At 34.9% G+C, this 13692-nt stretch overlaps 1 protein-coding gene across 2 annotated transcripts in view; it reads right to left on the bottom strand.

Moving 5' to 3' along the window:
* The window catches only part of ADAMTSL3 (ADAMTS like 3), a 628767-nt gene that overhangs the window by 207842 nt on the left and 407233 nt on the right, over nt 1-13692 (bottom strand). For both annotated transcript variants that reach the window (XM_007479267.3, XM_056805881.1), the window contains exon 9: nt 4941-5098. In XM_007479267.3, the coding sequence (XP_007479329.1) occupies nt 4941-5098 (158 nt within the window). The remainder of the gene's footprint in view (nt 1-4940; nt 5099-13692) is intronic.

Below are 13692 nucleotides of genomic sequence, written 5' to 3'. Positions count from 1 at the left end.
AAACATTTGCCTTCTATCATAGAATCAATATTATGTATTCATTCCAAGGCAGAAAAGCAGTAAAGGCTAGGCAATGGGGTTAAGTGACTTGCCCAGGCTCACATAGCTGGAAATTTTTGAGGTCATATTTGAACCCAGGACCTCCCTTCTTTAGATCTGGCTCTCAATCCACTCAGCTACCTAGCTGCCCCTGATCCTTTATATCTCTCATTTTATACAGCATAGTAATATTCCATTATATTCATGTACTACAGTTTGTTTAGCCATTTCCCAATGGATGGGCATATGCTTTGTTTCCAATTCTCTGTTATCACAAAAAGTGCTGCTATAAGAATTTTGGTGTACATGTAAAGTTTCTTTTTATCAATGGACTTCATGGGGTAGAAGCATAGTAACTGAATCTCTAAGCTAAAGGGATGAACATTTTAATTATTTTATTTGCATAATCCCAAACTGCTTTCCAAAATAGTTATATAAATCTCTACCAACGATACACTACTGCATACTCCTATGACTTTTCCAACACTGACTAGTCCCATCTTATTGTCATCTTTACCAACTTGCAAAGTGTGAGATGAAAACTTGGGGTTTTTTAAAAATTTACATTTCATAATATTCTTTCAAATAGTTATTAATAGTTTACAATTCTTTTGAGAATTGTTTTTTCATATTCTTTGACCACTTACATATTGGAGAATGGTTGGCCCTCTTCTATTTTTCATTCACATGGCAACTTTACTGACTTCTACATGTTTGTCTACCATATCTTTTCTTCAAATGATTCCCAAATCTTTATTTTCAGCCCTGACCACAGTTAAGACTCCCAGACTTATATCTCCAAAATTATACTAAACATTACCACCTGAAATGTATCTATCTCTCAAATTCAACATCCCTTAAACTCATTACCATTTTTTTCTTATGACTTTTCTATTTGTATTATGTCACTATCATATATCCAATTTCTGATATTCAGAAACTTGTGAGTTATTTCTGAGTCTTCCCCTTCCCTTCCCTCAAATTTCCAATCAATCTCTAATCAGGTCCTCTTAATTCTACCTATGCTATATGTCTCTAATCTAATAGAGTATTATGCCAATACTCTAATAAGGCCTTTATTACTACATTCCCTATACTATTGAAATAGTCTTCCAATAAATCATCTTGCCTTCATTCATTTCTCCTCTAATCTATTCCTCATAGTGATGGCAGATAATCTTTTTTATGTATAGATTCTGTCACTCCCCTACTCTGCTTAGAAATCATCAGTGCATCCACAGTTCTCAAAGCTCAATTTCTTCTTCCTAGAGTTTAAGGCATTTTCAACCCTTATTTCACTCTATCTTTCTAATCTTACCTCATATTATTCCTTTTTTTAATAATCTACAAGCTAGCAAACCTGTATTACTAAACCTTTTCTAGCCTATAAGTCTCATCCCTCTATACAATCTCATGCCCCTGTGTCTTTATTTGTGCTATTCCTTTTGCTGTACCTGATTATCTTCTTAGAAACCCAGAATTAGAATTACAGAATTTTAAAGTTGGAAGAGACCCCTACCACCATCTAACTGAACCCACATCTGAAAAACATCTCCATTATGTGATGATTAAGAAATAGCTATCCAGACTATCTGAATTCCCCTTGTAAAGGGAAGCTCACTGACAAGATAATGTATTTCATTTATGAAAAGTTATACTTAAGATATTTTATCCTTACATCCAGCTCAAATATTCCTCCAGCAAATTTAACCCACTGTTCCTGGGTCTACACTCTGGGGCTAAAGAGATAAAAAGTCAAGTCTTTCTTCCACATAAGTGCCCTTTTACTGATCAAATCATATCCTCCCTTAGTCTTCTCTTCTGTGGCTAAACATATCCATTTCCTTCAAACAGTCTTCAAATGACATGGACTCAAGGCCCTTCACTATCCTGATATCCTTTCTCTGAGAACACTCCAATTTATCAATGCTCTTCTTAAACAGTGATACCAAAAACTGAACACAATGCTCTGGATATGCTCTGACTTCAGCAAGGTACAACAGGACTATCATAAATTATTCCTAGAAGCTAAGTCTCTTTAATGCAGTCCAAGATTGAATTAACTTTCTTAATTGCCATATTATGTTCTCAATTCAAATTGAATTTATAGTTTACTTAAAAAAAGTCATTTTTAGGAAAACTTCTATCTAAATAAGCCTTTCAGTATCATATACTTAAAAAGTTGCTGGGGGGGCAGCTGGGTACTTCCCAGCTGTGTGACCCTGGGCAAGTCACTTGACCCCCATTGCCTAGCCCTTACCACTCTTCTGCCTTGGACCCAAAACACAGCATTGGCTCCAAGACAGAAGGTAAGGGTTTAAAAAAAAAAGTTGCTGGTTTTTTTATTTAGACTCAAGCCTAAGGCATGTATCCCCTCTGAAATTAATTTTATTAGATTAGAAAATCTATTTGATTACATATTCTAATTTTTCATGACCAAATTATATTGACTCTCTTATTGAACATGTCACCTAGCTCTACTCTCTTTGCATTATCAACAAAACTAATAACCATATCATCAGTGCTTTTATCCACATCATTGAGAGATATGTTAAACAGCATAGCACCAAGGATAGATCCCTGGGGCACTCCATTTAAGACTTCTTTCCAAGTTGAAACTAGATAATTAATAAATCTAAATACTGATTAATAATATGATTGCCTAATAAATATTTCTCTATCTTTTCCACAACAATAGTATGAGATACTTTATAAAATGCATCACTAAAATCTAGATAAACTATATTTATAGCATTATAGAAATAACTATATTATACACATAATATATTTAGTCTTCTCCTTTTTTCCCATTGACTTTATACCCATTAATTTCAAAAGAAATGTTCTTATATTTTCCCCAGTTACATATAAAATAATTTTTATCATTTATTTTTTTATAATTTTTGAGTTCCAAATTACTTTTTTCTTCCCTACTTTTGAGAGGACATGCCCCTTGATATACATTATAAATGTGTAGTCATGTAAAACATATTTCCATATTAACCATGTTGCAAAAGAGAAGAAACAACAACAACAAAATGAGAGAAAGTAAAAATCTGTGCTCAGATTCCTTCAGTTCTTTCTATGGAAAATAGAATTTTTTTCGTAAATCCTTCAGATCAGTCTTAGATCATTATATTGCTGAGAACAGCTAAAGCATTCAAAGTTGATCATTCTACAATATTACTATTACTGTGTACAATGATCTCCTGGCTCTGCTGTAGAAATGGAAGGTAAAAGGAGCAAGTCAATGATTGACAGATCTTGAGACATAGAATCTTTCCTCAGCTGATTGAGTCAGAGTTCCAAGGAGCAGTTTGAAACTGTTACTCTGGAGAAGGTGAAGGAGAAAGGTGTGTAGATGAGACATCCTGATAATCCATCACTCAGACAACTGGCCTTTGAGGATCAACTGGCTGTGGATGTGAGGAAATCTCCAGTCTTCTGGTGGACAGTTACTAGAGAGCAGACCTCTACTTTGCTAAGACCATCTGAGAACACCACAATTTGGATTCCTGATATCTGACCAACCATTGACTCAGTGTTTGTGAGATTCTGGGTTTGCTGGGGAATTTAGTCTTGATAGTCTTTAGTTAGATAGTTAGCCAGAATAAGCTTAGTTAGATAAGAAAATATAGTAGGTAAAGTCAGATGCTAAACCCCTTTCTCCATTCCATTCCCAAAATCTTTCCCTTACCTGTTAGTAAATTCAGTTTTATTTATATGTGATTCTTCTCTTATGTATACCTTTCCTTTCCCCCTTTCCTAAAAATAATAACACTACTCACCTTTCTTTGCATTAGTTCATATGTCTTTCCAAGTTTTTCTGAAACCATCTTGCCTATTATTTCCCATAGCACAATAGTAATCCATCACAGATACCATAACTTACTCAGCCATTCCACAATTTATGAGTATCTCCTCAATTTTAAATGCTTTGCCACCACAAAAAAGAGTTACTATAAATATTTTTGTACATATAGGATCTTTTCCTATTTTAAAAATCTCTTTGGGATACAAATTTAGTAGTGGTATTGTTGCATAAAAGAATATGCTATTTTATGCCCCTTTGAGCATAGTTTCAATTTGCTTTTAAAAATGGTTAGATCAGTTCACAACTCCATGAAAAGTATATAAGTGACCCAACTTTCCCATATCCCATTCAACCTTTTGTCATTTTCTTTTTGTCATATCACCCAATCTGATAGGTGTGATGTGGAACCTCCATCATTTTAATTTGTACTTCCTAATCAATAATTATTTATAGAATTTTATGACTATAAATAGCTTTGATTTTGTCTTTTGAAAACTATCTATTTATATTTATTAACTATATAACAATTGAAAACTATCTATTTATATTCATTAACTATATAACTACCCATTCTTTAATGGCACCACCTCATCCATGTATCTTTTTCTGAATCCTCTTATTCACAGTGACCTCCTTTTTATTAATTGCTCTAATTCACTTCCTGTGTAACATTCTCATCTCCACATTGAAAGGTAAATTCTATGGGGCAGACTTTTTATCGCCCCTGGCAGCCTAGTTATCACATTAGATACCTACTAATGGTTTGTTGAAGAAGTCAATTCTAAACTATTTTTACTATAAGAAGAGTAATTAAATCGAATATGAATTTGAAATGCAGTGGATAAAAACCATCCCTTATAACTGAAATTTGTCCATAGTTCATGAGGTAAATTTTAGGACTAAACAAAGAAATATGGTTGACTATTTCATTTGGAACAAGCAGACAAGTAACAAAAGTAGACTGATCATATGCATAGACATGCAGTATCAACCTGAATAAATTTATTTCCTACTTGACATTTCAATATATAAAGACTATTATTATGCTTTAAGTATGTTGAGATATTGGCAAGTAGGCTCATCTTACCTTGAAAATGAAATCTGCTCCCAAAGGACCTGGAATCTTAAAGGTTTCTCTATCAGATCCTCTCAGAAATTCAACTGTAGTGTTTTCTATAACAAAAACTCCAGGGGCAGCAAAACTGTGCTCTCCCTTGCTTCCTTGAAGGGTTTTTGACTCAATAACTAAAAAAAAAAAATTGAAAAAAGTGAGATGATTTTTAAAGCTGTTTTAAAGTGGATAGTGACAGTAATTAGCAAGTTTGCTCATGTGAAATTATTTTATTCTCCAGAAAAATGCATACATCCACAAACCCTAACCTGTGCCACATACACACATATATAAATTCTGCTCTTTTAGTAGTTCTTATTCCCATCAATATAAGTGGTCATTTCCTTTTTAAAATCTATTTACTGATTCATTGTTTTAGACATACCATCACTGTTCTAGAGATATCTGTTATCTAATTATTCAGTAAACACCAGAAGAGCTCAGTGTTAGGTTTTAATTAGTGATGGCATGTGTGTATATATACACACATATATGTATAATTAACATGATCATAACATGATTAATATGGTTATAATGCAATAATCATGGTGTAGCCTGACTGAGACAGTAACACATCTAGAACTTGCTTTTAGAGTAGTACTTCTTAATTTGAGGTACACTGAAAGATTTCAGAAAGATCATTAGCTTGGATGGAAGAAAAAAATACTGCCATATGGCAGAGCACTGATCCTGGAGACAGGAAGTCAAGAATTCAAATCAAGCTTAGGACACTATGCATGTGACTTTTTTGCTTGCTTGAGTTTCCTCATCTGTAAAATGTGATGATACCTACCTCCCAGAGTTGACAGGAGGATAAAATGAGATATTTGCAAAGCAATTTTCAAACCTTAAATGCTTTATAAATGTTAGTTGTTACTGTTGTTATTTTCACTAATCTCTAACAAATTTAGCATTTCAATTTGATTATAATGAGGGCAACAAGCATTTTTCTAAGAAAGGATCCATAGACTTCCACAGATTGCTGCAGGGGTCCATATCACAAAAAAGGTGAAGACACCATGTTACAGCTAAGTGCAGGTTGGTAAGCTATAGAAAAATGCAAAGTGTGGAGATCAGTCCAAAGAGATCAAGCATTTGTCAATTTCTTCTACTACCAATCTAGTGCCCATGCCATTTAACTGATAAATGAACTAATAAACCCACATATTTACTTCAAGAATACTTGACCTGAGAACACAGATGCAGATTTTCAGCAATGACTTTTAGGGAACATTTGGCAGGGAGACAGTTTAACAAATGGGGCAGCCTTTCAATTATGAACTCTTCTCTTTTTCCTAGTCAAATTAGGGTCGTGAATGTCCTTTGATTGAGTCAAGAATGTTCTATAGCCAGTTCGAACTGGCTCAAGAGATACTTAAATTTTCAGTGAGCATTTACACCTTGGGAATCAGCAATAAGTCAGATTCTGGTTTATTATTTTTGATGACTATCTAAATTTAAGAAAGAGTTGGAGAAAAATGTTAATGCAGATTAAGTTTAAAAGTATGTCCTGTGTGAAGATTAAATTAAATCTCTCCCCTGGTTGTGAAAATGAAATGAACGATCCCCTGCCCATTTTTTAGATTTAATCACCAAAAGTGTAAACACTCTACTTACAGTTGAGTGGGGAGGTCTGTGACCCATGTATGCAATAGTGGGTGATGAATCAGAATCAACTGACTGACCCTTGGGCAGTCCTAAGCAAGGCTTTAGACTACGATTTGTCCATGTAACAAGTAGAGGAAGGCATAGGAAGTGACACAAAATAAAGTATCTTTAAAAGGGAGTGACAAATTCCTATGGAGGAGAATCAACTGAGATTCCTGGGAGATTCATCTGGGATCTTCAAAGAGAACTTCTGACTTCTTATGGAGTTCTGAGCTGGAGGCTGGTGAAGAATCTGCTGACTGGACCTGAGACCTTTCCTGGTGAGACTGTCCTTGAATCTCTCCCCTTTGGACTGACATGTGGTGAGTGAAAAAGGATGACTCCTTTCCTGGATTTTCTGAAGAGACTAGCCTCAGGAGAGACCTACCTTTTGAGAGAGGCTCTCTGTATCCACAGGTCCTCGTGTACAAGGGCCCAAAACCCTCCAGCTAAGGATTAACTCTCCCCTACCTGGGTTGAACCAGGGGCTGGAGCAAAATACTTAGTGCTTAAGCTAGATATCTTACCCTATCCTCTCTCTGATTTTCTAACTTCACTCTTTCTATATTTTGTAAATAAATTGTAAATAAAATCTCATTGGAATTAATTAAATTCCTGATGACCCTAATTTTGAATAATTAAGCCCAACCTTTTTATAAAAAAAAAAACCTGATTCCCCCCCTTATACCTGCTAACATTTTCCAACTATAGACCCAATTAAATATTTACTACTGTATCCCTGACTCTGAGATGAACAAAGCTGACAAGTAAGGTAACTACCTAGGTGGATCAACCTCAAATAAGCTGTTTGCCTGAAATAGTTCAAAAATCATGGAAAAGAACTCTTGCTTTTTCTCATTCAGATAACTGTCATAATTCTTAATTTTATTCTGCTTCTTAGATATGAACTAAGGTTGAGAGAAGCAGGGTAGGGTAGGGGAAAGATAACTGGAATGGGAACCAAGAGATTTGAGTTTTAGTTCTAACTCTTGCCACTAACTTGCTGCATGACCTTTGACAAATCACATTACCTCTTAAGGCTTCAATTTCATCATCTGTAAAATGAATATATTGGAATAAATGAATTCCCTTCTAACTCTGACTTCCTATGATTGGTAGAATGTAAGTTTGCTATTCTTAAGAGATGTTGACAAAAAATACCAAGTCTGACATCTGTAGCCAAGTTGCTAGAAAATAGAAAAATGAAAAGCTAGGAATAGAGTTTTAAAGGTTTTGCATTTATATACTGCTTTCTTTTGTTGGATTTTCTCTCTGCTACTGTGGCTGCCACAGGAATTCCAGAGAGCTTGGTGCTAAATCCACAAAAGATTGTAACCTTTTGCAGGCATCGCTAGTTATCACTGACAGAAAGGCAGAGAATGTTTCTGGGAAAAATCAAGTGATATAAGTGAGCTACTGATTTGGAGAATTTATTAGAAGGGTATGAAGTATTCTGGCTACTTTCAAGCCCACAAAAACCAGCTGCTTTGAGGCAATGACCTTGAAATCAAAGTCTGGAATAAATCCCTGATCATATTGGATATTTGGAAAGTATGGACAAAGTTTTTTCTAGTTCCCATGAGGTTCTTTGAAAGGCAATGTGATGTAGTGGAAAGTGTTCTAAATTTAGGGAGGAAGAATATGGGTTCCAGATATGGCTTAGAATCTCAATTGTCTCATCTATAAAGTGGGAACAATCTCATTTTTACTTCCTGCTTTACCAGGTTATTGTGAAGACCAAATGAGATCTGAGGGGAAAAGCAATTTATAATCATAAAGGAGTCAAATATGTTTTATCATTAAATGGTACAAAAACAATTAAATAGCATTAAAATGTTTAGTTTTTTTCTGCACCTGTGACTTCAGAGTTGTAGGGAAGTCTTGACATAGAAATTATCTGTATGGAGTATTTTGTATCTTATAATCTCATTGAGTTGCCTACAGTGCCTAGAGGTTAAACTTTGCTGGGGGATCACAGTCATTGGTGTCAGAGAAATGACTTAGATATGAAGACTACCTGCATTCTACAATAAGATTCTACTAGTTTAAAATCTAATAAGTGAAATATTAGTAGAGAGACTAGATACAAAAGGAAAGAAAACAGGAAAAGACTAATAAAGAAGAAGAGTATCCATAAAAGGAAAAAAGTTAGGAAAAGTCCTCAGATAAAACTGTGTATTTGACTATAATTATAGAATGTCCAAATACCCAGTTGTTGACAGCCAAAAATCTACTCAGAAAGGTAGACAACATCTAGACAGCATACTTTCCTCAATTCACTAAATATTTTTATAACACACACACACACACTAAGTCACTAATTTCTTAGTGGCTCCAAGAATGATGTGTGGAATGGAAGCCAACTAGATGAGGGTATGTGAAGGGAGGCTTTAAGGAACAGGGAGAAAGTTATAGCGCTGAGTCTGTTTTTTTGTTTTGTCTTGTTCTTTTAGCTTTGTTCTTATCTTGAGGATAAAGACCATTTCTTTTTAGTCTTTGTATCCCCATTGCCAAGCATAGTTCCTAGCAGGCATATTTTAGTCATTTAATAAATGCATGCTGAAAGATTTGATTGAGATTATGAACACTAAAGCACATTCCCAGTTTAAATAAGCAGAGACAGGCAGACAGGCACATTGTAGCTCTTCGTTACTGGTACAGACCACTGACTGCTTTATGCTCATTGGGGTGGGGATGGAAGGGAAGCATCTCGATGCCAAAGAATGCCAAAGTTTTCCACTGGTGTAATCACAAATTCTTAGGCCATCTGGGCAAGGAAGAGGGCCACAGAATTTTACTTTCAAATTGTATTAAAGATTAAGCTGGTTCAAAGGGTGAAATTATTTGTTCAGAGTCTTTCAGTTTCTTTCAAGAATAAAATTACTCAATTCAGCACAATAAAACCATTTCAATTGAAATTAAAACAATTCAGATTCCAAGATAAAATTTCTTATGACTATATTTTTTAGTAAAAATTTCACATGTTCCCTAAAAGCCTTGTGCCTCTTGAAATTGAAGATCAGGCTGCTTTTTATAATAAATCTGAATGGAAAACCTAGAGATTACCATATACCTGAAAGGCTCTACTTTTCTAAATTTGGGCACATCTAATTTCCAATTAATGTCTCCGTTTCCAATTTTTATCTTCCCTTCTTTCCCCATGTTCACTTTATAGCTAGTTTCTAGAGTCAAGGGCCTAGGTTTATGGGGCTAGGCAGTCACATAGGAAGATGAAACAGGGGGCAAATCGAAGACAGCTTTTTTAGCTGCTATCAAGAAGTAAAGACTCAAATAAATTCCACCTATAAATTTTGTACCTTAGAGGAGGCAAAAGAGTAATTATTCATTTTACCCTACACCCACACTTTTCACATTACCCTTTCAGGATGTTTTTCCCCTTTACTCCCTTTGGTGTTGTTGACAGAGGAATTTGGGGATGAGTAGGTGAAAAGAATATAGAAAAGGAGGAAAAAAGAGGGATATACTAGAAGATTAAATTTAAGACAGACTTTAGTTAGGCTTCTAAATATTTGCCTGCTGAAGTAGCTGGGTATTTTTAAAAAATTATTTTAATAACACATTTCCACATGAGTTTTCCAAAGTTTTATAATTCAAATTGTCTCTCACTCTTCTTCCTTCCCCCTTCACAGGGCTGTCAAGTAATTCAATCTGGGTAAATCATGTATTATCACATAAAACATGTTTCCATATTATTCATTTTTAAGTGAATAATAAAACCAAAGCCCTAAAAAACATACCCAAATAAACAAGTGATAAATCCTATGCTTCCATCTGTGTTCTTACTCCAAGAGTTCTTTCTCTGGAGGTGGAAAGCATTCTTTTCCAGAAGTCCCTCAAAATTGTACTGGATCATTGTATTGCTGTTAGTAGCAAAGTCTATCACATTTGATCATTCCACAATATTGCTGTTACTATGTACAATGTTCTCCTGGTTCTGTTCATTCTGCATCAGTTCACATAGGTCTTTCCTGCTCTTTCTGAAATAACCCTGCTCATCATTCCTTATAGCAAAATAATATTCCATCACCATCATATGCCACAATTTGTTCAACCATTCTCCAAATGATGGACATCCCTTTTGTATCCTTTGTTAATTGCCACCACAAAAGAGCAGTTATAAACATTTTTGTACAATCAAGTACTTTTACATTTTTTTATCTCTGGGATACAGACTTAGTAGTGGTATTACTAGATCAAAAAGTAAGCATTCTTTTATAGCCCTTTAGGTTTAACTCCAATTTGCCCTCCAGAATATTTGAATCAGTTCACAACTTTACCTGCATTAGTATCTCTATGTTGCCACATCTCCTCAAACATTTATTATTTTCCTTTACTCTCATATTGACCAATCTGATAGGTGTGAGGTGGTACCCAGAGTTTTTTTTTAAATTTGCATTTCTTTAATCAAAAGTCATTTAGAACATTTTTTTCATATGATTATTGATAACTTGATTTCTTCATCTGAAAATTGTCTATTCATATCCTTTAATAGCTGTGTTTTAAAAAATAATTAATGAAACAATTTAGATTGCCCTCTCCTTGCTATTAAGAAGAGACAAAAAAAGTATCATTTCAAAATTCCCTGTGCAGAATATTTTGCAGAGAAGTGGTAGTCAAAATTTTCCCCAAAGCCCCTTTGTATTCTACGATTATTACAAAATTGTTTCTAGTACATTTTTTTACTAATTTTAAAATTAATAATAATAATCATATATATTTATCATAGGACTATTATGATTTTTAATGTGATGTGTAGAGAGGGAAATTATAAAGTGCAAGAAGTAGCACAGTAGTTTGATTGGCAGCCCTCAAGACTCAGAATTCTCCAAGAGCTGGCAGGGGAAAAGTTCCAAGCTGTTGAAGGTAAACTGTCTGTCTAGAGCTGATGGTGCAGCCTGAAGGGTGTGTGTGCCTGGACTCTACCTAGACAAGATCATCTTGGAAGCTGACTGCCTCTGAATAAAGCAACAAGGCTGAGAGGAAGATTTCCCATACACTCATTGATATTCATTGTACAGGTCCTAAATTGTCACTTCATTATTTTAAATAAGTCATAGTCATAGATCTAGAGCTGAAAAGGATCTCAAAGATTATCTAATCCAACCCTTCATTATATAGCTGAGGAAAAGGAGGCCCAAGGAAAAAAGATCAGGTGACCTGTCGAACACCACATAGGCAATAGCTAGATTTAAAAGCAATTCCTTTGTTTGAATTCTAAACCAATAGTGCTCTTTCTATATGCCACACTACCTCCCACATCATTCCACTTAAACACATCAAGGATGTATGGCTTGCTGGTGTGAGAGCTATCTTCACCAGTTCAAGGATAACTTAGTGAGGAGAAAGAAGAAAGGAAGGGAAGAAGGATGAAACCAAAAGACTTAAGCTGGAGCCAAGTTGCTAAGAAACAGAAAAATTAAAAGCCGGGAAGACATCATTTGGGAGCCTTAGTAGACCAGCTCTGAGTACCGGAAAGTAGCGTTTTGTTCATAAGACTCTTTAGACTTCTTTTAGGTTGGTCGTCAAACATTATGGTGTGCTTCTACTCAAATCCTTACCGCTCTGTAGAATCTGTCAATCTGTGCTCCACTAATTTGGCCTTTGCAAAGCCAAGATTTTCAGCCCACCACAATGAGGGATGGAAGTAAAACTTTAGTTGGGGCATAGATAATTGCATAGAGATGTCCTTATTGCCTCTTTGTTTTTATGATGTGTTAGTTTTAATACCTAATGTATTATTTATTTAGTGCATAGTGGAAACAGTGCTAGATTTAGACTTAGGAAGACAAATTCAAATCTTGCCCAAGACATTTATTCCCGACTAGATGCTGATTTCAATGCTGTGGACATTACTCAGTGGATCTGGAAGTCTTCAGAGAGACAGTTTACAAGCCACAAGAAAATCTCTCATTACTTAATAGGCACACTTTGCATTTTAACTCCTAAACATATTACATTTATATTATTTTGGGCATTTACTAATAATTTCAATTGACATTTATGGAGCTCTTTAGGATCTTCAAGTAATTTTACATGCATTATCTTTTTTCAACCTCAGAACAGCTCCTCAAGCTAAGTTCACTATCTCCAATTTATAGATGAGGAAACTGTGGTATAGAAAGATTAAGTGACCTGCCATGATCATAAATCCAATAAATGTCAGGTATAAATCTTGAACCGAGGTCCAGAATTCTACCTACAATACCATCCTGCCTTCCAAGTAATTGTTGTTCAGTCATTCAGTCAAGTCCTACTCTTCATGACCCTGTATGGGCTTTTCTAGGCAAAGATACTGAAGAGTTTGCCATTTTCCTTGTCCACCTTCAAGTAATTAAGTTCCTTCACATTATCAGTGTGTATAGGATAGCTATATTGCTTTTCTAGGATTTGGGGTATCAGTTTAATTGTTTCTAAAAAAATGAATGTATGGAGTTAATAGTTATTGCCTTGCCTCATTGAACAAATTTGTCTCTGAATAACTTTTGGCTGTTTCCAAATGCAACGAATATATTGACCTGCTCTGGCCTCTAAAAGCAATTCTCAAAAGAGAATTCCAGAAATGCATTTGCCAGCTACAAAATAGAATCAACAGCATAAGCACATATAGCCACTGAAGATGACTCCTTGGGAAAGGGATAATATTTATTTAAAAATCAGTTTGAATTTTGTTTGTTTAACAAAAGTAACTGAATGACTTTATAATAACAGTTTGTCTAATGAAACTGAAGGTGCAAAAGGCTTTCTGGTCTATTCATTGCTCATGCCCCTGGCATCATTAAATTTCTCTAGCTTTCCAAACTTAAATTATACCACATACAGGATATCCTTAAGTTTTCTTCCAGTTCATTAACTACCTCATTATTGCCTTAAAATGTTTTCTAACAATTCCCTACTGTTCTAATAAAGGACGGGCTCTTAGCTGGGAGAGCTATAAGTGAAATACTTTAAATGGAAATCTTTGACAAAGGACAATTCTATTCCAAAGTTTAGCCCAGTTTTCAAAAAGTCCAATGAATTTCAAAGCCACTAGAAAGACACCAACCAAGGATTTTACTCCTCT

This window comes from Monodelphis domestica, chromosome 1 (assembly GCF_027887165.1).
Source record: "Monodelphis domestica isolate mMonDom1 chromosome 1, mMonDom1.pri, whole genome shotgun sequence".
NCBI lineage: Eukaryota > Metazoa > Chordata > Mammalia > Didelphimorphia > Didelphidae > Monodelphis > Monodelphis domestica.
This window is presented reverse-complemented; position numbering and strand designations above follow the sequence as displayed.